The sequence below is a fragment of the Scheffersomyces amazonensis genome (assembly GCF_036850825.1).
Source record: "Scheffersomyces amazonensis strain UFMG-HMD-26.3 chromosome Unknown RJT21scaffold_7, whole genome shotgun sequence".
Taxonomy (NCBI): Eukaryota; Fungi; Ascomycota; class Pichiomycetes; order Serinales; family Debaryomycetaceae; genus Scheffersomyces; species Scheffersomyces amazonensis.
Window position 1 is genome coordinate 245,967 of NW_027042747.1, and position 24,531 is coordinate 270,497.

Genomic DNA, 24,531 nt, shown 5'->3' on the forward strand with positions numbered 1-24,531 from the left:
GCTCCATCTATTTCACAAAATGTAACAAAGAAAATGAGGTTGCATCGACGAAGGTAACAAAACTATTTAGAAAATGAGAGACCCTGGAGAGAATAGTTAAAGTTAGAGAGGGTCGTGGTATGATTCACTGCATAGAAAAAAAATGACCTTCTTTGTAGCGTTACTATTAGTTGAAGTAGTAATAATAATAATAGTTGTAGAAGTACTAGTAGTTCTTAAACGTAATTGGTTAAGGTTAAGTGCTTGACAGGTCCAGAAGTTGCTCCCCTCTCTCAAACTATAGTAAGTGCGTCAGCGAGTGTATAGTTAAGATCTGGATTAATTGAGTGTGCCCCTCCTTTAACTATGGCGAACATGAGAAAAGTGGGGATTACCAGCAAAGTAACAACACGCCATCTATGTTCGCAACTCCGCATTCACAGAGCTTTTGCCGACCCACCTCAACCGGTAATTTTCAAACCGGTGGTTCGAAATTCTCATAAAACCGAGGGTGTTTTGTTTGCTTAATTACTACAAAAGAAAATATTTAAGCTGCTAACTTTTTGTAGCAAAACTCTTGGTGCTACACTAACTTATTTATTTAATTGCTGGGCACGTTTTCACAACGACTCCTCTAGTTTTTATTTATAAGCTTATCATTACTTCTAATGAAAAGAGGGTATTTTGCTGCCGTCTATAAATACCAAGAAAAAAATATACAAACCATTTACTCCAACCAATATCGTCTGAGTTATGTAATAGATATAAATAAAATCCTTATACAGGTTCTAACTGATCACATAAATAGATTTATAAATTCATGGAATACATTACCTATTTATCTATTAGTTATTGGTTTCTGGCCTACCAACCTCGGAACTTAAAATAGAGATAAAGATGGCTGATAGTACAACTTCTATTACAAACTTTAGAGAGCAGTGCTTTCCTTTTGCTTACCCTACATTTTATTGTGGCGAGGTATGGGGAATATTTCCAAATTTGGATGAAGAAGATTTGGGTAAGATTTATATCTGTGGGATGAGTGCTGGATATGTAGGTGACTACCAAACATGTTCTCAAACAAGTTACCCAAATATGTCTAATTATGTTACATTTCCAATAGATCATCCATATCCTATATTTGGGTGTGGAACAGAAACAAGTACATACACTAATTTAACAAAAGAAGAAGCTATGGATATTTATTCGTGTGGTATTACTCAAGGTAAGTTCCTTTTAAAGCAGAAGAAATCAAATGCTAATCAAGGAAGACTTAGTTGGACATTGAGTGCAATTGTTATAGTTTTTATGTGTATATTGATCCAGCTTTAATTAATACAATGTTATTAATAAAAATAATCATCATTAGTGATAATTACATATATAATTGAACTGTGCGGCTCTCTTAGTTGTTTCTGCAACCCAGGGGCTTTGTGAAAGGCTTTAAATAAATTTATTACATTAATTACTATACAATACAAGTGCCCTCGGTAGTAGGGTTGGGACCACCGGATTGAAAATAAATTACCGGTGGATAATGCGTCGGTGGTAATGCTGGATGTATGGATGTTTTCTGCAGGTAAGTTACCCAACTGACTTCCCATTATGTGCGGAATCAACAACTGGTGAGATTTTTCGCTGCCAGGGCTCCGGCCGACTGACTCTCCACATTCTGAGCATGACTCCAGCAATTTGTAATAATATTGTCAGTGCTTCGACTTCTAAATGTTAATTGAATTTTTTTTTGAATTTCAATATTTATATTCTCTTATATAATTCTAATTGTATCTTCTATTTAATTTCTTTCTTCGCTTATTCGTAGCTTCATTCACCTATTCATTAACCATTATCGTTCTCTCTCTCCTGAGTTAGTACGTCGACCCTCGAAAAACCTTAGATTTTGTACTCACTTACACAAACTGAGTATCCATCACACACCCCAGTGTTCACCACATCCCCCTCCATTACTTCCAAATTTAGACTGTGTTCATTAGTTTGACTTTGTTTGACCTTGAACGTATCACTACTCCAAGGGAAATATATTTTATTTAGACTGTTATACATACTTATATCAGTTTTGTTTTAGCATTAGCTTAACTTAGCTTATCTTATCTCACTATAACTCATAGTGTTAAATTAATTTAATTCAATTCAAATTCAAATTCAAATTCGACTTCAAAGTTTAAGTTTAAGTTCAATTCTTTTAATTCACTCATTGTTTGCATTATAATATTTATCCATTATGACTAGAGATATCACTAATCATTTACTTTTTGAAGTAGCAACTGAAGTTGCTCATAAAGTTGGAGGAATCTATTCAGTATTAAAGTCCAAGGCCCCAATTACCGTGGCTGAATATAGAGAACGTTATACTTTAGTAGGTCCTTTAAATTATAATTCAGCTCAAATTGAAGTTGAAGAATTACCAGTTAAAGATCCTTTAATTAAACAAACTTTAGATTCAATGAGTGAAAGAGGTATTAAATGGTTATATGGTAGATGGTTAATTGAAGGTGCACCAAGAGTATTACTTTTTGATATTTGGTCAGCTGGTCATCATCTTAATGAATGGAAAACTGATTTATGGAATATTGCTGGAATTCCAACTCCTGATCATGATTCAGAAACTAATGATGCTATTTTATTAGGTTATCTTGTGGCTTGGTTCTTAGGTGAATTAGTTTATAATGATAGAGAAAGAGCTGTTATTTGTCATTGTCATGAATGGTTAGCTGGAATTGCCCTTCCATTATGTAGAAAAAGAAGAATTGATGTTACAACAATTTTTACAACTCATGCAACTATTTTAGGTAGATATTTATGTGCTGGTTCAACTGATTTTTATAATAATTTAGCAAATTTTGATGTTGATGCAGAAGCTGGTAAAAGAGGTATTTATCATAGATATTGTATTGAAAGATCAGCTACACATTCTTCTGATGTTTTTACAACAGTATCTCATATAACTGCATTTGAATCAGAACATTTATTAAAAAGAAAACCTGATGGAGTATTACCAAATGGTTTAAATGTTGTTAAATTTCAAGCCGTTCATGAATTTCAAAATTTACATGCTTTAAAGAAACAAAAAATTAATGAATTTGTTAAAGGACACTTCTATGGAAATTATGATTTTGATTTAGATAATACATTATACTTTTTCATTGCTGGAAGATATGAATTTAGAAATAAAGGTTGTGATTTCTTTATTGAAAGTTTAGCTCGTTTAAATCATAGATTAAAGGAAGCAGGATCAAATAAAACCATTGTAGCATTTATTATTATGCCAGGAAAGACTCATTCTTATACAGTTGAAACTTTAAAAGGTCAAGCTGTTGTTAAACAATTAGAAAGTACTATTGAAGAAGTTCAAAAGAAAGTTGGTGAAAGATTATTTGAACATTGTGCAAGATATAATAATTCTGGTTCATTACAAGGTGGAGAAGTTCCATCAATTGATGAATTAATTAAACCAGCTGATCGAGTACTTTTAAAAAGAAGAATCTTTGCATTAAAGAGAGATGGTTTACCACCAATTGTAACTCATAATATGGCAGATGATTCAACTGATCCAATTTTAAATCAAATTAGAAGAGTTCAATTATTTAATAAACCTGAAGATCGAGTTAAAATTATTTTCCATCCAGAATTTCTTAATGCTAATAATCCAATTTTATCATTAGATTATGATGAATTTGTTAGAGGTTGTCATTTAGGAGTTTTCCCATCATATTATGAACCTTGGGGTTATACACCAGCTGAATGTACTGTAATGGGTGTACCATCAATTACAACTAATTTATCAGGATTTGGATGTTATATGGAAGATTTAATTGAAAATACTAGTGATTATGGTATTTATATTGTTGATAGAAGAATGAAATCAGTTGATGAATCAATTAATCAATTAACTGATTATATGTATGATTTTGCTTCTAAAACAAGAAGACAAAGAATTAATCAAAGAAATAGAACTGAAAGATTATCAGATTTATTAGATTGGAAGAGAATGGGATTAGAATATATTAAAGCTCGTCAATTATCTTTAAAGAGAGCTTATCCTGATAAATTTAAGAATGGAGCTAATCCATTTAATAATACTTCTAATCTTAAATTAACTAGACCTTTATCAGTTCCTGGATCTCCAAGAGGTAAATATGGTATTATGACTCCAGGTGATCTTGGATCTTTACAAGAAGCTCAAGAATCTTTAAATACTGAAGATTATATTGGATTTAAATTAGGTTTAACTGCTGAAAATAATGAAGATGATGAAGATGAAGCAGCTCATTATCCCTTAACTTTAAGAGGTACTTCTGCTCCACCTCAAGAAGAAGAATAGTTGTATTGTCTTTATTATTTTTTTTATATATTTATCTTTTTTTTATTGAAATTTATACTGTCTTTACTGTTTTCTTTTGACATGATGACTTCAACTGTTCTGTTCTATTTTTGTTATTTTTGTTTTATTTTGTTTTATTTTGTTTTATTTTGTTTTGTTTTATTTTATTTTGTTTATTGCTTATAAAATTTCTATGTCATATATTTATATATTATTCTATTACTTTATTGCAAAAAATATAATATATATACTGAATTAAATAATTATAAAATAATTCTAATCCGAAGTCTTTGTGCTCCATTTGAATTTATCTTCTGAAGCTTTACAATACGATTCAGAAGTCTCTAGTGAGCATTGTAAAAGTGATAGATCAGTGGATAGTATATCATCATCATTAATTCTATCTGTCAGTAATACATTCCTTATATGTTTGAGCCAACCTCTTAAGAGTAAGACCTTACTGACTTTATCAGACATACTATAAGTGATAGCCATATAATCATTTTGTTGAAGAGCAGTTTCTATATCAATATTTTCACTGTCAAGTTCACTTGATCGTTCAAAATCCCAATACACAATGGATCCAGGAGTAAATTTAGATATACCATCTTCACATATGGATTTCTGCTGATGACCCCAAGTTGGAGGATTAATATTAAAATCAAGTAATGAACTAATATATTCTATAGTATACTTTCCGGTAATTGTATTAAATGATAATAATGTAGATTGAGGTCTCCATAATTCATTAATACAACCACATTTTTGAACATTTGAAGAGATAAATCCTGTCCAAAAGATTTTATTATTAGTAAATTTATTAATTGGAATTAAAGCCGTTGGAATTCTTGTAAGTTGAGTTGATCTTGTATCAGGTGAATTAATTTTATAGAATTCATTAGTAGTAATAGTACAATTACCTTCCCATATATGACATTTAGCAATAGTTAAAGGTTTTAAACTATAGATGAAATGTATATGATTAATATCATCATCTTGATCATTAAAGAATGGAATCCAATTCTTTTCTTCTTCTTTAATTTCATTTTCATGTTCAAAGGGGAATTTAAGTGGTACGGGTGGTTTATCGGTATTAATAAGTGGATGCATAGCATGCATTACTCTTTTAAAACTATTCTTCTTAACTTTGGTAGTATATATTATTATTGGCTCTTCTGAGATTTCACCTGTTTCAGCATTAATCGTTTTCCTTAAGATTATTTGAGGATCTTTAGGTCCAATATCTCCTACTTTATTGCCTTTCTCATTATTAAAATCCATTGGAATTGGAAGAATAGATGGGAAATATCTTGAATAATTAGGAAATCGGAAATGTCTCTTCTCTTTCCAGTCCTTTGAAAATACTTGAGCATAGAAGATTCGAACTTTAGGTTTATTCCTATCTCCTGCATCAGTATATATTATAGTACTAACTGTGAAATAAATTTTATATTTATCAAGCCATACTGAAACAGTATCAGTCTTAAAGAAATTTTCAGCAATAAATTTATTTTTAGTTTCTTCAGTCTTCATTTTATTAAAATCAGCAAATACATATGCCATCCCATAGAATTTTTGATCATCTATAAGAATTGCCATTTTATCCATAATTGTCTTCATTTCCTTCCAATCATTATCACTAAATGATCTTGGTAATGATAATGCTTCAACAGATTTGGTATCTTCAAATAAAATACTTGAACATTGAGTTTTAACAATTTCACCTTCATTATTATTATTAATATTTTCATTAGATGTACTATGAAGAAATGAATATATGGGGATATTTATAGTAGAAAATGATCCCTTCTTTGTACCATCATAAATTGGAGAATTAACTAATCCAAATGTTGGTTTCCCTAAATCATTTTCTTTATCACTACTAGGCCATAAATTAAAGTTGGGAGTTTTAAATTCTGGTATTGATATTATTTCTCTATCAGTTAAATAATACATTACATTAAAATTAATTAATATAATAACTAAGAATACAATTATTTGAACTTGAGTTTTACTATTTGGAGGTCTTATATTTGCTAGACTACTTAAGATAGTAGATAAATTTATTCTTCGTCCATGATTCCTTTTATATGCTATATAACCTAGTATAGGACTGAATACTATGAATAGAAATAATATGATTGAAGACATGCCTTGTATGTTAGTCTATGATTGATATTAGATATTGACAATCGTATTATCTATAAAAAGAATAAAATATAATTTAAAATATTACACTACAAAATATAAAAATTTCAACTGTTTGGTGAAGAGTGGAGAAACGCCCAAATCGTAAATACTTGTATGGACCATAGAGGACACTCATCATACATTTCAGAATTATTATTTATGTCAATGTATAGTGCAGCAAAGTACAATTATTTTTGAGGAGTTCTGTGCATAGCGTTTCATTTACGAGCCGAGAAATGGCGAGTTGCAAACATTTTTAACATTTAAGGATCGTGGTAGATTTTGTACTGAATTCCACAAAGTGCGCTCAATCATGAACAGGAAAGTTTAAGAGATGATTGGCTAAAGTAATTGAACAAATTGAGTAAGCTGTCCTATGATTGAGTCATCTCATTTCACTACTTCTAAAGTTCTAGAATTAAACAATAGCTCCACACTTTGTTTTGATTATCGGTTATGGTCCTCATCCTTACTTCATCCAAGTAACTCATAAATTATTTTTTAACTAATAATACGCGCAATACGCATAATCTTTTACACCTTCCCGATTGGGAAAGATTCACGTCTAAACTATCTACGTTTTATTCACCTTATACTTTAAAAACAATGTATTAACATATATAGCATTAACATATATAGTTCAGTATTTAAAGAAAAAATTTGGAACTACCACTTATAATAATCGGTATATCTCAACTAAGTACTGCTTTATTTGATCGATGATTGTCTTCTCAAAGGGAATATACTCAATACCAACAACTTCTCTAGCATTAGAATCATTTAATTTTTTATAATGATCAAATATGTCTTTTGAGGCTGGAGTACCTACTGGTAATTGACCAGGAATATATACAAAATTCTTTCTAACAATATCAACAACATTTTGATAATTGAATCTACCGGAAACAACAAGCAATCTTTTTCCTTCGGCAGATTCGTTTTCAAATGCAGCAATATGAGAATAAGCAACATCACGAACGTCGGCGAATAAACTCTCTAAGGCTGGAATAGAATCATTCTTCTTCAACTTAAAGACATCTATAATAACTTGAGCAGTGAGATTTAAACTCTTCAATCCAGATCTAAATGCTTGAGGTCCAAAAACATAAACAGGTAAGACAGTAGTCAATTTAAAGTTTGGCTTCTCAGCTTTAACAAAGTCCCAAGCAGCTAATTCAGCAAACTTCTTAGAACCTTGGTAAGCAGCAACTGGATCTCCCTTAACAGCTTCTTCGTAAGTTATTGGATTCCAAGTATCTTCACCTCCGACAAATTTAGGATCTTCCAATTGGGCCAAGCTACCAGCAGCAACAGCAGAACTAGTAACAACAACTTTCTTGATTTGAGGAGCAACTTTCTTAATAGATTTGAGAACATTCTTAGTACCATTAACAGCAGGAATTATTACATCTCTTTCATTATCTTCAGCTGAAAATGTAGCTGGAGAAGCAGTATGTAAGAATACAGTAACTTCAGGATGTTTGGTTAAAGCTTCATCAAAGGCACCTTCTTGTTCAAGGACTTCAACAACTTCATATGAAAAATGAGAGTTCTTTAAATCCTTAGCTAAAGCATCACCTTTGGCAGCCAGTCTAACTTGACCAACAACATTATAACCTTTCTTTAATAATTGGACAACGGTATGTTGAGCAATGTACCCATTGGCACCAGAAACGAAAACGGTTTGAGCGGACATCTTATGTAGTATATTTATATGAGTTTATTTGATTTGATTTGATTTGATTTAAGTGTATTAAACAATTGTATCTTGATGATATTAAACAAAGCAAATCAACTTCCAAACAAGATCAATTGACTCTCTTTTATACTTTTCAAACTGGTTATCATTCGTCATCATCACGCCTGATGTGATGGACTTGTCTTGGATTTGATTATATGTGATCACGGAATTTGCAACTAATCTTCTTATCGTATAATTGTAAGCCGGTGCTAAAATATCCTATTTCCGAATACAGCAAGTGCGGTTCGAAATTTGTAATCAGAAAGATTTGAAATCAAAAAAAAAAAGAAAAACAAAATTAAAGTAATCTCCGGTGTTTCACCACATGTCTCGCTTTTAAATTTTGCACCTACGGCTGTAAGGTATTGTAATTATCTCCATGTAAAAATGACATAACTTTTAACAAAGCACTAAACTTTAAAGATTCAAATCAAATACATGGTGCAATATTTCTGTATTGCATATTATTATTACTGTTAAGCCCCTAAATGTGATGGTTGAAATATAATCTCATTCTCGTCCTTTTAATAGTTCTTCTATTTATGATCACCCTACATTTACGTTTATTATCAAGTAAAAAAAAATAAACTTATAAATCCCAACCATCAGATTAAAGGGGTGGTTAGAATCTTTCTCGTAAGTGATCTGCATAATTTTGCAACTATCTTATTTTAGACTACAAAAGATTTAAGAAGTTTAATTTAATTATTGTAATTATTATAAATCATATTATTATAAAAAATATTCTAAATATAGATATAAAAAAACTAATAACACTATTTTATAATCCCTGATAAGATAAATGAACAAATAATGGCACAGAAGTACAACATACTAATTTCTGTTTTCTAAGATCTGCCCAATGTGATCAACAATAGTTTTCTCAAGTGGGATATATTCAATACCAACAACTTCTCTAGCATTAGAATCATTTAACTTGTTGTAATGATCAAAAATATTCTTTGAGGCTGGAGTACCTACCGGTAATTTATCAGCCAACTTTGGGAAGCTTTCTCTAACAATGTCAACAATTCTTTGAAAGTTAAATCTTCCAGAGGTAATAAGCAATCTCTTACCAGCAGCGGTATCATTTTCAAAAGCAGCAATATGACCAAGTGCAATATCACGAACATCTGCAAAAGAGTTTTCCATAGCAGGAACTGCATCATCTCTCTTTAAGTCCAAAATATTAGCAACAACTTGAGCAGTAAGATTTAAACTCTTCAATCCGGATACAAATGCTTGAGGTCCAAAGACATAAACAGGTAATACAGTAGTCAACTTAAAGTTTGGCTTCTCAGCTTTAACAAAGTCCCAAGCAGCTAATTCAGCAAACTTCTTAGAACCTTGGTAAGCAGCAACTGGATCTCCCTTAACAGCTTCTTCGTAAGTTATTGGATTCCAAGTATCTTCACCTCCGACAAATTTAGGATCTTCCAATTCATTAATGTCACCAGCAGCAACAGCAGAACTAGTAACAATAACTTTCTTGATTTGAGGAGCAACTTTCTTAATAGATTTAAGAACATTCTTAGTACCATTAACAGCAGGAATTATTACATCTCTTTCATTATCTTCAGCTGAAAATGTAGCTGGAGAAGCAGTATGTAAGAATACAGTAACTTCAGGATGTTTGGTTAAAGCTTCATCAAAGGCACCTTCTTGTTCAAGGACTTCAACAACTTCATATGAAAAATGAGAGTTCTTTAAATCCTTAGCTAAAGCATCACCTTTGGCAGCCAGTCTAACTTGACCAACAACATTATAACCTTTCTTTAATAATTGGACAACGGTATGTTGAGCAATGTACCCATTGGCACCAGAAATGAAAACGGTTTGAGCGGACATCTTATGTAGTATATTTGTATAAGTTGATTTGATTTGATTTAAGTATATTAAGATAATTGTATCTGGATGATATAAAGCAAAATATTCTACATGGTAATTGATGTCGATTCGTCTTCTTTTATAGCTTTTTGAGGATGATTGTATTTGTCATTTCATCTTATTTGCAACTTTGATTTGAATGCCAGAGTTCACGTAAGCTGGTAGCCCGAACTTCCTAAAAGGGTATGTGCGGTTCTTCCTAAAAAGGTATGTGCGGTTCGTTCCTTGAGAAATACGTGCGGTTCGTTCCTAATTGAGTAAGTGCGGTTCGAAATTTGTAATCAGTATGATGATAAATCAAAATGCGATGTGCTTCACCAGTAATTTTTTTGCACCTATGGCTGTATTCATTGGCTCATTCATTGGAGTTAATAGATCTATTATGTTTCTTACTTGCTTTGGTCATTAATTACCTCAACTAGCAAACCTACTGTTATGGATTAAAGGTTAATTCACAGTATAGCTCACTGTAACCACAATAGTGTTTTATTTTTCCTGTAGTTATATATTCAGCTATAAACGGTCGATGATATTCGTATAAAACTTTATAATAGAATGTATTGATTTCAATTTAAGGTCTACTATTGAACAGTGAGGGTTTGAACAAATCTATTATTGTAAATTTTACTATTTCGCTTCTGTGAAAATTACTTTTACACTATGTAAGATTTAGAAAGGAACAATTTTATTAAGAAACCTATATAAACAATAAATAACATGTGACTATATATCTAAAACAAAAACATAAAATAATAAATAATTGTGATTCATGCAGAGTTAAAGTTAACTTCTGTTATCTAAAATTTGTCCAATATGATCAACAATAGTCTTTTCAAGTGGAGTATATTCAATACCAACAACTTCTCTAGCATTAGAATCATGTAACTTGTTATAATGTGAGAAGAAATCCTTTGGGACAGGAGTTCCAACAGGAATTTGATCAGCCAACTTCAGGAAATTCTTTCTGACAATATCAACAATATTTTGATAATTGAATCTGCTTGAATGAACAAGCAATCTCTTTCCAACGGCATTTTCTTTCTCAAATGCAGCAATATGAGCATATGCAATATCACGAACATCAATAAAATTGCTTCCTATTTCAGGAATAGGATCATCTTTCTTTAAATTCAAAACATTAGCAACAACTTGAGCAGTAAGATTTAAACTCTTCAATCCGGATACAAATGCTTGAGGTCCAAAGACATAAACAGGTAAGACAGTAGTCAATTTAAAGTTTGGCTTCTCGGTTTTAACAAATTCCCAAGCAGCTAATTCAGCATACTTCTTAGATCCCTGGTAAGCATCTTTTGCACTACCTTTTACGGCCGCCTCGTAAGAGAATTCATTCCAAGTATCTTCACCTCCTACAAAGTCTGGGGCTTCTGTCTCTTCGAAAGAAGCTGCAGCAATAGCAGAACTTGTATAAACAACTCTTTCAATCTGTGGACTAACTTTTTTAATTGATTTAAGAACATTCTTAGTACCATCAATTGCTGGAATTAAAATATCCCTTTCATTGTCGGTTGCAGAAAAAGTCACTGGTGAAGCAGTATGTAAAAATACGGTAACTTCAGGATGTTTCAATAAAGCTTCATCAAAAGCACCTTCCTTTTCGAGGACTTCTACAACTTCATAAGAGAAGTTTGAATTGTTGACATCTTTAGCTAAGGCATCACCTTTGGCAGCCAGTCTTACTTGACCAACAACATTATAACCCTTTTTCAACAATTGGACAATAATATGTTGGGCAATGTAACCAGTAGCACCTGAAATGAAAACTGTTTGATTTTGAGCAGACATCAGTAATTTATTTGCGTGTATAGTGTGTAGTAATAGATTTTTAGTTAAATAATATTAATCAGAAACATTTGAATTCAACTGAAACATGATGAATTTTTACTTCTTATATACTTCTCTCAATTCTATTTACATTTCTCAATTTCTAATGCTCATCGATTTGATTTTGCAATCATAGAAATCGGGATATCCCAATTGGGTAAGTGCGGTTCCTTTACATTCAATTTTATGCATCTTTATACAAATTGGGTAAGTGCGGTTCATATTTGTAATCTCAATGATTTCTCATCACAACGGTGCTTCACTTGGTCTCCACATATTTTGCAACTACATGATTTGTAATTCTTCAAACCTCATATATTCACAAACCCGATCAGTTATCTACAGAATTAACTAGATGCACCAACTCCTGCACAATAGGCTAATGACCATGTCAAGGATTGACCATTGTCCAAGTATGCATCACTAAATGATGAACTGTTAAAGAAGTTGTAAGCAGTAGTAGGATCATATAGTGCAACATTCAACATTAAAATACCTTTCCAGCCATCAGGCACACCATTTATAATAGATGCTAATATTTCATCCCATTCTTGTTGAACAAATGTTGGTCCTCTAATGAAAGAAGATGCACCCATAATTGGTAACATATGAATACCATGGATATATTGAACTAATGTACCAAAATATGTGGTATAATCACATTTGTTTTCAAATAGAATTCCTGACACTTTGTTTCCAATGTAGTTTGATGGTTCAATAGTATTATTATCCTCGTAAAGGAAGTACAGATTCAAGCTTCTTCTTAAAAGCGCCAACATTAAATTCCCTCTATTTTCCATGTTAGAGTCACCTATAATGTTTCCCCAACATTTTACTGCATATGCATGATTAACATCTTCAGATGATGATTCTTCATCTTTACCGTCAGCAGAGGCATATAACCCTTTAGCCCAACTATGACCTACAAAGTAATCAAAGGATCTGGACATTGGGAAATAAGGATCATCTAAGGTCGGGTTAGCAACATCTCTGACCAAAGTATTCACGCAATCTTCAATTGAAGTCAACCAGTTTCCACCTAAGTCTTTGTCAACTTTAGAAACAATTGCACATGCATGAATATGATAACCCCAATGGAAGTGATGATCATTATAATGTCCATTACCATAATCAGCATCACCGGTGGCTGATGAAACTATTCCTTTGAAATTTGTATCATAAAACAATGGATATATTTGGGTATTATTAGTAAATATTTCTATTGCACTTTTAAGCTTTGGAAGTAGGGTATTAGTTAAACTTGAATTTTCAAGAATGAAATGAGTAGTATACAATACCAAAGCATATTTTAATAATATTTTTCCACTAGTATACATGGAATCAACATTTGCCATAGAAACGACATCATCATTCACTTCTGAATTAGCTGCATTTGTAATTGAGGAAATTGCATTAGCTGTGTAATTAGCAGAATTTCCTGAAATAGTAGTGTATGGTCCCCATCCCATATTTGTAGGAATTGTTTCTTGCATTTGTAAGGTGTTGGTAAGACAACCAGTCATCAAACCTAATGTAGTTGATAATGCAGTTAATGATGTTGCTGTAGCGGCTGTCAGACTTGTGAAAGCAGCAACATGATGAGGAGCCGCAAATATTAAAGTAGTTCCATTATTTGAAGTTCCTGAGACTGAATAATTCAATTGATAAATACAAGTTGAACCATTGACACTAGCGGTAATTGATGAACCAGTTGGATAACAACCGGCACTTAAATCAAAATGATCATCTTGACCCACACAAAGTTGAAATACAGCTCCATCCACTGAATTCGAAGTAATGATAGAATTATTTCCCTGTAATTTAAAACTTAATGATTGACCGGATGGTATAGTAGCATATAAAGACCAAGTGGTACCATTTAAAAGAGTAATAATGAACTTTAATATTCCACTTCTTGGGGAAGTTGTACCTTGAACTGATTGAAAACCAACACTCGAATTAATTTGAGGAACTAAATTATTATAGATAGCAGTAACGAACCCCATTCCTTGAACCATAGGACAGTCCATGTAGCCGTTGTTTGTAGCAGTAAATCTTGCAGTAGCAGCAAATTTTGACATATCAATCAATGCAAATTGGAAATTTTGATCAAAATCGGCAGCAGTGAATACTAATTCTTGAATACCTGTTGGTGAATAAAAGTAAGAAGCTGGAGTTCCAGGACCGAAAACCCTATCCGATTGTTGGGCGTGATAAACAGTCAAACCATAATTGTTATTAGCATGAGCATATGTAACACTATAAGGATGAGTGAAAACTGAACAGTCTTGAGTAGCCACTAACATATTACCATAGAAACTGTTTGTTTCAACTGGAGAAGCATTACTGATGTTCGCTGGTACTGCAGTTTCACCAGGTCTTTGAGCAAATAATGAAAGAGGTTGGTTGGTAGAGATAGCACCACCAAAGATGTTAGACATTTGATTGTAGTTTCAGAAAGAAAGCAATCTAAATACAAAACAATGCTAGGTCTTTGTTAAGTTCAAGAAGAAATATTGATGTAAAAGTAATAGAGAATTGAAATCGGATTTTAAAATTAGCGCCAGGCTGCAAAGTTTGCGAATGCAAAAATTTTTACCAAAATATTACCAAATCGAGCTACATAGTTAATATTTGATACAAGAGGAAAAGGATTAATCCCCACAGTGTATTTAAAATTAACTCAGTTGTTGATAATAATCACTCATACAAATTGTGGAGAGACTTAAGGGTCAAGTTCGTATAATTATAAAGCTTTGCATCTTATTATACAGCAAAACTATTGTCAATAAAAATAATAATGATTACGACAGCAATTATTAGACCAATATATTCATAAAAACCCCTCATTGGCTTAATCCATCAAACGGATGGCTTGTTACATAAGCAATTACGGTTTTATTTTATGGATGGTAATCTGCCGTATGTGACCACGATTTGTCATTCCCCTAATTTCAAACCGCACTTACCTAATTGGGAAATAAGCATGGGATTATATCCGACTGCAGCAACGGATGAGAGAGAAGCCTAGATTGCAAATTCTGTGCGAATTGTGGAGCTGCATTATCCTTTGATTTCAAAATGTATTTAAGGAGACCAATATACTTTAAAAAGTATTTGTTATGTGCTGTTCTTATATCATTAATATAGATAATTAATAATAATTAATTATTATAATTTCTCTATCAATAAACGAATTCAAAAATGACTGCTTCTACTGTTTTTATTTCAGGGGCTACTGGATTCATTGCTCAACATATTATTCTTCAATTGTTGAAAAAAGGTTATAATGTTGTTGGCCAAGTTAGACTGAGCTCTAAGGGTGATGCCTTGGCCAAGGATGTCAAGAGTTCTAGATTCTCCTATGAAGTTGTTGAAGTTTTAGAAAAGGAAGGTGCCTTTGATAATGCCTTAGCAAGTCACCCTGAAGTTTCAGTTTTCATTCATACTGCTTCCCCAGTTACTTTTTCACCTGAGGATAATGAAAGAGATGTTTTAATTCCTGCTATTAATGGTACTAAGAATGTTCTTGCATCTATTAAAAAGGTTGCACCTCAAATTAAGAGAGTCATTCTTACTAGTTCTGCTGTTGCCTCTGGAAGCTTTGCTGAATTACAAGATCCTAAATTTATTGGAGGTGAAGATTCATGGAATCCAATCACTTATGAACAAGCTGTCTCCGGAGATGCTGTTGCAGCTTATGAAGGATCAAAAAAGTTTGCTGAACAAGCTGCTTGGGATTTTGTTAAGAAAGAACATCCTAAATTTTCGCTTACTGCTATTTTACCTGTTTATGTGTTTGGACCTCAAGCCTTTGTCTCAGGATTGAAGAGTTTAAATGAAACTACTCAACTTATTGCTAATGTATTACAGTTAAAGAAAGATGATCCTATTCCTCCTGTTGAGAATTCTTATGTTGATGTTCGAGATGCAGCGGCTGCACATATTGGAGCCTTTGAAAAGGATTCTGCTGCCGGAAAGAGATTATTAGTTACTTCAGGTAGATTTCACTATCAGAATGTTGTTGATATTGTTAGAGAGAATTTCCCTCAGTATGCTGATCAATTACCAATAGGAACACCCGCTGGAAAGAATCAATTTGCTGGTTATACTAAACTTGAAGATTCCAATGCCACTCAAATTCTTGGCATTGACTATATTGGTTTTAAAAAGGTGATTTCTGATGAAATTAAACAAATTTTGGATAATCAAGCTTAATTTGTGGAAGACTTGGTGGTTGTGATTTTTTTATTGCCGGTATTTAATGGGTTTAGTGAGTTTAGTGAGTTTAGTGAGTTTAGTGAGTTTAGCAACATAGTTTACATAGTTTACATAGTTTACATAATTTATTAGTGATATTCTTAGTATAAGATAGTTTTCATATCTTTAATTAGCAATTTGAAGTAGTTTGAACTATACTTGAATTAATATGATCATATGAGAATATGGTAGCGCTACCTATCATGCCCCAGTAAATATCAAAGAAAAAAACAGTAGGGCCCATTAACTATGGATGATAAAGAGCCCCCCAACCATTATGATATGAGCGAGTTTGAAGATGAGGAAATTGACATATACGATCAAATCCAGATTACTAATCGGGGAGTCAATAAACCGCTTCGAAAAGTGGAGATAAAGAAGAGAAATCGCACATTAATTAGGAAACTTCCATTAACCCATAATAAAATCCCACTACATATCAAAGACAATGAGGAAGAGTTTGATGATGTAAATGAGTCTGTCACAAGAGAGATATTGTTACATGAACGTGTAGAAGCCATGAATGAGAAATTAGTGCAATGGAAACAGTCCATAACAGTTGGAGATGTTTATCAACCAACTATAAACACTAGTGCTGTTGATTTAGCAGTGATTGATTTAATCAATGAGAATTATGATCATTTAAGTCACAGTATTAAACTACTACTAAATAAGTTAGGCACCGTATCTGATAATGGATTAATCCTTCATTTATTCCGCTTATATATGTATTCAGTTAAGTATTTACAAGAGGAGTATTTTGATCCCCAGTTAAAGGATCAGTTTGCAAAATTACTAACTCAGTTAATAGTTATTAATCAAAACATTGATAAGGAATTTTCTACAAAGTTTGTTCATAAAAGTGGTAGTGGTAAGAGAACGAGTCCAACAATTGATAATGGTTTGACTAGACAAGTTACTACTATTAAAATCCCATCTATTGTATATAAACGTCTAAATCTACCAGAGGTGTAAAGCTAATCGTTCACGTAAATTATTCCAAAAGCCATTATCATAAATATTAATTAAATCCTTTTCAACAGAAACAATGGGAACTAAGTTACTTATACGTTCATTCTCTTCACTATCTATTAGAATTGATTCATCAAGTAAACTTAAATAAACATATTTACCAGTTTCATGATTCATGGCTTTCTCAACATATATTTGAGTACCCCTTAAGGCAATTGATGATTTATATAATACACCAATTCTTACAAGATGTTCGATATCAGACCATTTATCTAATTCATTAGTAGTTACACCCAAATAGATATATCTTATATGTAATGCTGTGAAACTAATTGTAATGAATGAAAATATAATACATAATATTAAGAACATGCCAGTAATTCTATTAGCTTCAGTTGTATTTTTAATTACTTGCCAATAAGATTTATTCCAATTATTAGATTCATTAGATATAACATAATATGTTAGAATAGCTCCAGTTATTAAATAATTAATATTAGAAATAAGATATAATAAAAACCATTTATAATTCTTATATCCCACACAATTATTTATCCAAATACAATGATGATCAAATAATGGATAACATTTATTACAAATACTGCAATGTTTAGATCTAGCAGGTTTAATAATCATACAAGTTGAACATACTTTATTATCAAAGAATATTAATTGATTATTCTTAAATAACTTATAAGTAGTAGGATTAATTTGTCCTGGAGTAATAAAAATTGATAATAATGTTGATATATAAATTAATAGTATACTTGAATAAATATAAATATCTAACCATAGTAATGGTGATGATGATGATGATGATGATAAACCAGGATAAGTATTAATGAAAAATAAATAAGTACAAAAGGTTATAACTCCAAAGTATGCAATAGGGACTAACCAATTGAGATAGATGTGTAAGTTATTATTGAAATAATGATAATTTATATAATTATACCATTGAGTAGATTTTGTTGGTAGAGTCACGAGGGACTGTTTTAATGTATGAATAGGAGTATTTCTGAAAGTAGGAAGATCTCCAAAGATGATGATAAATGCTAGTAGAGACGCTATCACTATGGAGTAGATGAAGATATGGATAAACACGCTCATGTGGCTCTTACTGTGACTGACTCTCACTAACTGATTGCTCACTATATATATCTCACTCTCACTAACTCTCACTAAGTTTCTCAGACTCTCACTAAGTTTCTCAAACTCTCACTAAGTTTCTCAGACTCTCACTAAATTTCTCAAACGCCGCTAAGTTTCTCAGACTCTCACTAATTCTCAGACTCTCACTAACTCTCGCTAACTCTCACTACTGATTGCTCACTAACTCTCACTAACTTAACAACGCCTCACCTACCTCAATAAACCCCAATGGGGAAATTTTCAATTTCAGTTTGTACCATAAAAAAATAAAATAAAACGATTCTAATATAAAACACTTATCAATACCATTAAGCTGATTGTAAGTCTACTATATCAACCAGTGCAGTCATGACAAGTACCCAATTGATATTAATTGATGAAGAGATCAATAGCATCTCCAGCTTACTCAGAACAATTCCCTTTAATAGAAGTGCCACTTCTACTGACTACTTTTTGGGGTTATACAAATTGAATTATGATCAGTTGATAGGACTTAATGATCATAAATTCCCCATTGACTCGAGTAAATTATTAAAGTTAGGCATATCTTTGGGTAATTTGTTGAAAACCCTTCAGCAAGATGAAGAAGTTGAAGGACAACAACAACAACAACAACAACAGGTGCAGCGGTCTGTTCCGCGAGTTGTTCATCAACAACTCCAACATGCTATTCAATCTACAAATGTAGGATCACCACCACCATCTTCAGCAGCAGTACCAAGTACTCCTGAACGTAAATCAGGTCCTAAACAATTACCACCCACTCCTAAATCTAATAGTCAAAGTAGTCCATTCTTAAGTGATTTACCACCTACTCCTCCACCAAAACCTCATATTATAACTTCAAATAATGCTGCTTCAGGTCAATTAGATTCAGAATTTTATAATACTAGTAATAATCCTTTTAATTATAATGGAAATGGAATTACTGCTTCTTACCCTATTTATCAAATTAAATTCATCAAGAATTTGTTAAGTATACTAAAGAATTTTGATATTGGTAATGTCTCAGTCGAAGGATTGGGTATAAGTTCTCCTACAAATGTTCAAAGAGTTGGTAGTATAAGTTCTTCAAATTCAAGTGTTTCAAGTCAAACTACTTTACCATCTAATGCTCAAGGTAATGCTCTGATAAATGTTAGTCCAATAAAATTGAATTCTCGACAATTACTTATTGAAAAATTAGAAATTAATATTAATTTGGATACTTTATTTATTTATAAGATTGTTTTCAATTTATTACTACAAATATTAAATAATATCTATGAAAATATTATAAAGATAAATCCTCCACCTCAACCATCAACTCCATCTAAAGAATTCTTAGGTAATCCATTACCTCCAAGACAAATTAAGTTAGATGATGATGAAACTTCATCTATCTTTTCATCTAATTCTGATAAACGGAATAGTAATGGAGGTATCCGTCATTCAGCCATAAGTAATGGATCAAAGAGATTGAGTGGAAGTAGTCATGAAACTCATGAAAAACAACTTGATTATAACTCAATATTGAGCCAATGTATTCAAAGGATTTCTTCAGGAATTGTAGATCCGTTTAAGAGATTTGTATTTGTTGAATTGGTGGAGAGTAATCTTCAACAAGATTTCAATCAATTGTTAACCACTTTAGCTTAAGATATTTATATTTATATTTATTTGTTATTAGTATTATTATTATTATTATTATTATATTTTTATTATTATCATTACTTCTCATTAAATTCGATATATACACAAAGCTCCACTCAGTCAAATAAACCACCAATCAGCAACTCTCTTCCATATCAAATGACTAGCTCTTCTACCCAATACTTTTCCTAATAACGGAAATATTATTTGATTAACAAGAAGCCTTACTTGATGAATACTTTCCTCCCAATGCTCTTGCGCTGATAGTTGATACTCAGAGTCAATGTCGCCTCCGTCCTCACTATCACTGTAGTATGAATATTCACTCTCATTATCTTCATTTAGTATATCGGCAGGACTCGCATCCTGTGAGAATGTGACTATCTCTTGTAGTCTTGCCAAATTCGACATTGTTAAAGGTGTCAATTGGTCAAGTTATGGTGTTCGCCTTCAATTCACTTTCACTTTGATTTTCATTTTCTCTTTCTCTTTCTGTTTCTTGGAGTGAGAAATCACTCCAGATTTTCGCTACTATGTGCTCGGCTTCTATTACTATATTCAACCAATCCATATTGACATAGTAGTTTAGTTTAGTTTAATTTAACTTAATTGAATTGTATTATATAATTTGTATCATCGTATAGTCTACAGGCTCATATATCCTTAACTCACACTATACTTTGATCTACTGTTTATCTGTCTTCCCCATACTAAAGCACTAGTGTAAACGCATCTCTATCGCATCTCGAAAAAAATTTCTGACCATAATTTTTCACTTCAAATGTATGGTGATAACATTTAGTTCGTATATGATTAGGAAATTTGTTAGTACTGTTCGATCTGTACTTAGAGTAGTAATGACAAACACAAATGGTATAAACGTTGAAGATTTCAACATTATTAAAGAGGGTAGAACCCAAATCTTGACACCTAAGAAGGACCAAGTCTTTTATAACCCCATTCAACAATTCAATCGAGATTTATCAATTATGGGAATTAAAGCATATATTGCACTTCGACAAGCATCTCATGATACTAAATATAAGGATCAAGAAGCATCTAAGAAAAAAAAATTAAATAATATAAAAATTCTTGAAGCTTTGAGTGCTACTGGTCTAAGAGCCATTAGATATGCTCAAGAACTTGAAGGTCAATATGAAAAAATTGTAGCTAATGATTTATTACCTGAAGCTGTTAAATCTATTGAAAGAAATATTGAATATAATCAAGTGGAAAATGTGGTTTCTAATTTAGGTGATGCAATCACATATATGGCTAGCTCATCAGAGAAATTTCATATTATTGATTTAGATCCTTATGGAACTGCATCTCCATTTATAGATAGTGCTATTCAAGCAGTTGAAAATGATGGGATGTTAATTGTAACTTGTACAGATGCCGGAGTCATTGCTGGTTCAGGATATCCTGAAAAATGTTTTGCATTATATGGAGGTAATAATTTTGGAACTCCTATGATAAATAGTGAAGCTAATCATGAAGTTGGTATTAGATTAATATTAGGAATGATCGGTGCAACTGCTGCCAAGTATAAGAAAAGTATAGAGCCAGTATTAAGTCTTTCAATTGATTTTTATTTCAGATTATTTGTTAGAGTTAAAACAAGTCCATTAGAAGTTAAGAAATTATCTTCAAAAACTATGATTAGTTATGGTTGTAATGGATGTGGTCATAAAGCACACCAATATTTTGGAAAGATTAAAGATGAAAAGAAATTTCAATATCCTAAGAGTACTGCTAATATAGGTAGTAATTGTCAATATTGTGGAAATGATTATAATATTGCTGGACCAATGTATGGTATGCCATTACATAATGAAGAATTTATTAATAAAATTCTTGAAATTAATAATAATAGTGATAAATCCATATTTGGAACTACAGAACGTATTAAAGGAATGTTAACTATGGCAAAGAATGAATTAAATAATGAACCATTTTATTTTAATTTAAATCAATTATCTTCATTATTTAAATCTCCACCTATATCAATTGATCAATTTGCTCGTGCTATAGGTAATGGAGGTTACGATATGAGTCTCACACATGCTAAGAAGAATTGTATAAAGAGTGATGCACCATGGGAATATATTCTAAACATTAATTTAGAATGGATGAAGAGAAATAATGAATTAGTCATTAAGGAACTCGAATCAAAATCTGAAGAACTTAGTGAAAAGAATAAAGAAAAATTAAGTAAATTAAAAGAAGATATTTACTATAATGCAAGCTTATCACCAACATCTATAGGTTATAATATTATTGAATACTTTAAGAAGAACAATACTAAACAATATCCTCAAGTTGATTTTGATAAAGAAAATCAAGTCAGTTTAAAGATTGCAAAATTGAGAAAAGTTAAAATGGTAAGATATCAAGAAAATCCTACTAAGAACTGGGGACCTAAGGCAAGACCTAGTAGTAAGTAACCTATTTAGTAATAGTAATGCATACATAGTCTCTATATCCATTGTAACTTTCTATTTTTATGTAATAAATCCACGATATATTCCAAATGAGGCAATGCCCACGAGTGGACCATTACGGAAAAATCAAGGGGCTTCAGCATACACATTTTCAAATTACTTGCTTTACAATTGACAGAACATCAAGAACATCGAATAATATTATGGGGTACATTATATAGAAGTAATACTACATAGCAAAAGATTATTAGTCGGATTTGTTGTTTATTAAATATAAATTGTTAGATTATATATAAAATAAAAATTAAATAGAATATAATATAGTATAATATATTGAAAAAGAAGATTAAATTAATATATTATAGTTAAAAGTAAAAAGTAATATTAACAAAGATTGAACTGTGTGCATTTTGGTGTGCAAATAAAGTCAAATTGAGATACTGACTAGTCAGCACTACAATTTAACCAATCATGAATTGGATAGGTTAGACTGGCAAAAGCCATTTGTATATATGAAAGTGGATTATCAAGACATTAAAGTCAAGAATGATTCTGATTTTTTAATGATTTTTGTATTATGATTTATTATTATATGATTGACTTAATTAATTAATTAATAAACTTAGAATAATAAAGCAACACCAGCAGCAGCAGCAGCACCGACTAAAGCAGCAGAGGCTAATTGGTTAGAACCAGCAGCAGCACCAGAAGTAGAACCGTTAGTAGCATTAGTACCGTTGGTGGCGTTAGCGGCAGAAACAGCAGAGACAGCAGTTAAAGCGATGATGACGGATTTGAATTGCATTGTAGTAGATTGGTTTATAAAGGTCTATTAAAGTGTCTATAATAATATCCAAAAAGAAAGAATAAAAATTCTAAAATAAAAATCGATAAGGAAAACTTCAAATTAATAGAAAACTTTTTGAGGGAAATTTTGACTTATATTTATACACGGTGCAATCAATTATGTTAGTGGTTAGGAGATGGCTTGGTAAAAAAAAAAATTATAACATGTAAAATGAAAGTGGGCGGAGGGGGGAAAAATCAGGAGTTGTGTACAGTCTTTTCACTAATTATGGATATTACACTTCCTAATTAGGTAAAATATATACATATATATTGCTGGGTGCCACACCTGTATATACTTTTCTGTCACAAAAACACGTAGTTTTTTTTAAATTTTTCTAATCTTTTTTTTATTTTTTAAAAATTTTTTGCTATTGCAAAGAGTTTAATTGCCAGGAAGTGAAAATTTTTATTTTTACAGTTTAACTAATTGAATAGCAACCTAGTAGTAACTGCTAATGTGGAAGTAACATCGTCTGTGGAAACTATTACAAGAGAATGATATAAAAAAATAAGTAAATAAACAAATAAAGTACTTAGATTGTATTGTTATGTAAGTATGACGGGGAATACGGGCTTCGAAGTTGTTAGCAAACAAATATTCAAAGAGACGATACTGTTCCCCATAGTTAAAGATCTGCTCACATGATTCATTTTCCATACAATTCCATATAATTCCATTTTATTGTAAACATTTTGCTGGTTAATTTCTTTTCTTTTCCTTTTCTTTTTTTATGATTGCCTTTTGGTGGTGGTGTGCACACGTGCACGTGCATTCTGTCCCCTTTTCGCTTTCTTTTTGTTTCTTTTTTTTCACAATTTTACAGTTTAAGCTTATCTTGGATCTTAATAAAAAAAAAAAAACGCGAATTGTTCAAGAAAAATCGTCTAATTAAATGGAGAGAAAGGGGAAAGTCTTACCTTCCTTGCCTTTTTTCATATTGTCGTCAAGTGTTAGTATGTCGTTATTCTGACTCGTCAAGAATGCAACCTGAAATGTTTAAGCCATATCAGATCGCAGCCAAATACTTCTGTTACTCCGTTAATCACTTAAGATATGATGGAGTTGATGTCAGCATCGAATATGAAAGGAATTGGAATGTTTGACATCAATCGCAAAATAGAATTAATAGTTGCTAAACTTCTGTTTCAAATCAAAATTTGTTACCAATTATAAGTAAAATCTTCTAAGTATAGAAAATTTCATTTCATATTACTATTGTTAGTATCAGCTACAAGCTAGA

At 31.5% G+C, this 24,531-nt stretch overlaps 13 protein-coding genes across 13 annotated transcripts; 5 read left to right on the forward strand and 8 right to left on the reverse strand. All coding sequences in view use genetic code 12, as the record gives it.

Moving 5' to 3' along the window:
* Nucleotides 1–876: 876 nt before the first annotated feature.
* Nucleotides 877–1,311, forward strand: RJT21DRAFT_77 (uncharacterized protein; the record flags this gene model as incomplete). Its single annotated transcript, XM_064885220.1, has 1 exon — nt 877–1,311. One exon carries the CDS (start codon nt 877–879, stop codon nt 1,309–1,311), a length of 435 nt encoding a protein of 144 aa, XP_064736245.1.
* A 455-nt stretch (nt 1,312–1,766) lies between these two features.
* On the forward strand, nt 1,767–4,599 carry GSY1 (glycogen (starch) synthase). Its single transcript, XM_064882491.1, is given in 2 exon segments — nt 1,767–4,474; nt 4,485–4,599. 1 exon segment carries the CDS (start codon nt 2,222–2,224, stop codon nt 4,319–4,321), a length of 2,100 nt encoding a protein of 699 aa, XP_064736246.1. The 5' UTR covers nt 1,767–2,221; the 3' UTR covers nt 4,322–4,474; nt 4,485–4,599.
* BMT3 (Bmt3p) lies at nt 4,598–6,277 on the reverse strand (the record flags this gene model as incomplete). Its single annotated transcript, XM_064885585.1, has 1 exon — nt 4,598–6,277. One exon carries the CDS (start codon nt 6,275–6,277, stop codon nt 4,598–4,600), a length of 1,680 nt encoding a protein of 559 aa, XP_064736247.1.
* A 907-nt stretch (nt 6,278–7,184) lies between these two features.
* Nucleotides 7,185–8,270, reverse strand: RJT21DRAFT_133494 (protein induced by osmotic stress; the record flags this gene model as incomplete). Its single annotated transcript, XM_064883201.1, has 1 exon — nt 7,185–8,270. The coding sequence occupies exon 1, from the start codon at nt 8,205–8,207 to the stop codon at nt 7,185–7,187; it is 1,023 nt and encodes a 340-aa protein (XP_064736248.1). The 5' UTR covers nt 8,208–8,270.
* Nucleotides 8,271–9,026: 756 nt separating this feature from the next.
* RJT21DRAFT_122742 (SDR family oxidoreductase) lies at nt 9,027–10,140 on the reverse strand. Its single transcript, XM_064882492.1, has one exon. It carries the CDS (start codon nt 10,098–10,100, stop codon nt 9,087–9,089), a length of 1,014 nt encoding a protein of 337 aa, XP_064736249.1. The 5' UTR covers nt 10,101–10,140; the 3' UTR covers nt 9,027–9,086.
* Nucleotides 10,141–10,821: 681 nt separating this feature from the next.
* RJT21DRAFT_109560 (SDR family oxidoreductase) lies at nt 10,822–11,984 on the reverse strand. The gene has a single exon (XM_064879903.1). The coding sequence runs from the start codon at nt 11,940–11,942 to the stop codon at nt 10,923–10,925; it is 1,020 nt and encodes a 339-aa protein (XP_064736250.1). The 5' UTR covers nt 11,943–11,984; the 3' UTR covers nt 10,822–10,922.
* On the reverse strand, nt 11,985–14,425 carry RJT21DRAFT_109563 (glucan endo-1,3-beta-D-glucosidase; the record flags this gene model as incomplete). Its single annotated transcript, XM_064879904.1, has 1 exon — nt 11,985–14,425. One exon carries the CDS (start codon nt 14,420–14,422, stop codon nt 12,329–12,331), a length of 2,094 nt encoding a protein of 697 aa, XP_064736251.1. The 3' UTR covers nt 11,985–12,328.
* A 694-nt stretch (nt 14,426–15,119) lies between these two features.
* Nucleotides 15,120–16,214, forward strand: RJT21DRAFT_53404 (SDR family oxidoreductase). Its single transcript, XM_064884964.1, has one exon. It carries the CDS (start codon nt 15,186–15,188, stop codon nt 16,197–16,199), a length of 1,014 nt encoding a protein of 337 aa, XP_064736252.1. The 5' UTR covers nt 15,120–15,185; the 3' UTR covers nt 16,200–16,214.
* Nucleotides 16,215–16,998: 784 nt separating this feature from the next.
* On the reverse strand, nt 16,999–18,518 carry RJT21DRAFT_53408 (palmitoyltransferase). Its single transcript, XM_064884965.1, has one exon. The coding sequence runs from the start codon at nt 18,321–18,323 to the stop codon at nt 17,202–17,204; it is 1,122 nt and encodes a 373-aa protein (XP_064736253.1). The 5' UTR covers nt 18,324–18,518; the 3' UTR covers nt 16,999–17,201.
* Nucleotides 18,519–20,060, forward strand: RJT21DRAFT_53409 (uncharacterized protein). Its single transcript, XM_064884966.1, has one exon. The coding sequence runs from the start codon at nt 18,714–18,716 to the stop codon at nt 20,001–20,003; it is 1,290 nt and encodes a 429-aa protein (XP_064736254.1). The 5' UTR covers nt 18,519–18,713; the 3' UTR covers nt 20,004–20,060.
* Nucleotides 20,061–20,461, reverse strand: RJT21DRAFT_53410 (uncharacterized protein). Its single transcript, XM_064884967.1, has one exon. It carries the CDS (start codon nt 20,406–20,408, stop codon nt 20,118–20,120), a length of 291 nt encoding a protein of 96 aa, XP_064736255.1. The 5' UTR covers nt 20,409–20,461; the 3' UTR covers nt 20,061–20,117.
* Nucleotides 20,462–20,854: 393 nt separating this feature from the next.
* On the forward strand, nt 20,855–22,444 carry TRM1 (tRNA (guanine26-N2)-dimethyltransferase; the record flags this gene model as incomplete). The annotated part of the gene is made up of 1 exon (XM_064885576.1): nt 20,855–22,444. One exon carries the CDS (start codon nt 20,855–20,857, stop codon nt 22,442–22,444), a length of 1,590 nt encoding a protein of 529 aa, XP_064736256.1.
* A 241-nt stretch (nt 22,445–22,685) lies between these two features.
* RJT21DRAFT_122747 (uncharacterized protein) lies at nt 22,686–23,334 on the reverse strand. Its single transcript, XM_064882493.1, has one exon. The coding sequence runs from the start codon at nt 23,244–23,246 to the stop codon at nt 23,064–23,066; it is 183 nt and encodes a 60-aa protein (XP_064736257.1). The 5' UTR covers nt 23,247–23,334; the 3' UTR covers nt 22,686–23,063.
* Nucleotides 23,335–24,531: the final 1,197 nt, after the last annotated feature.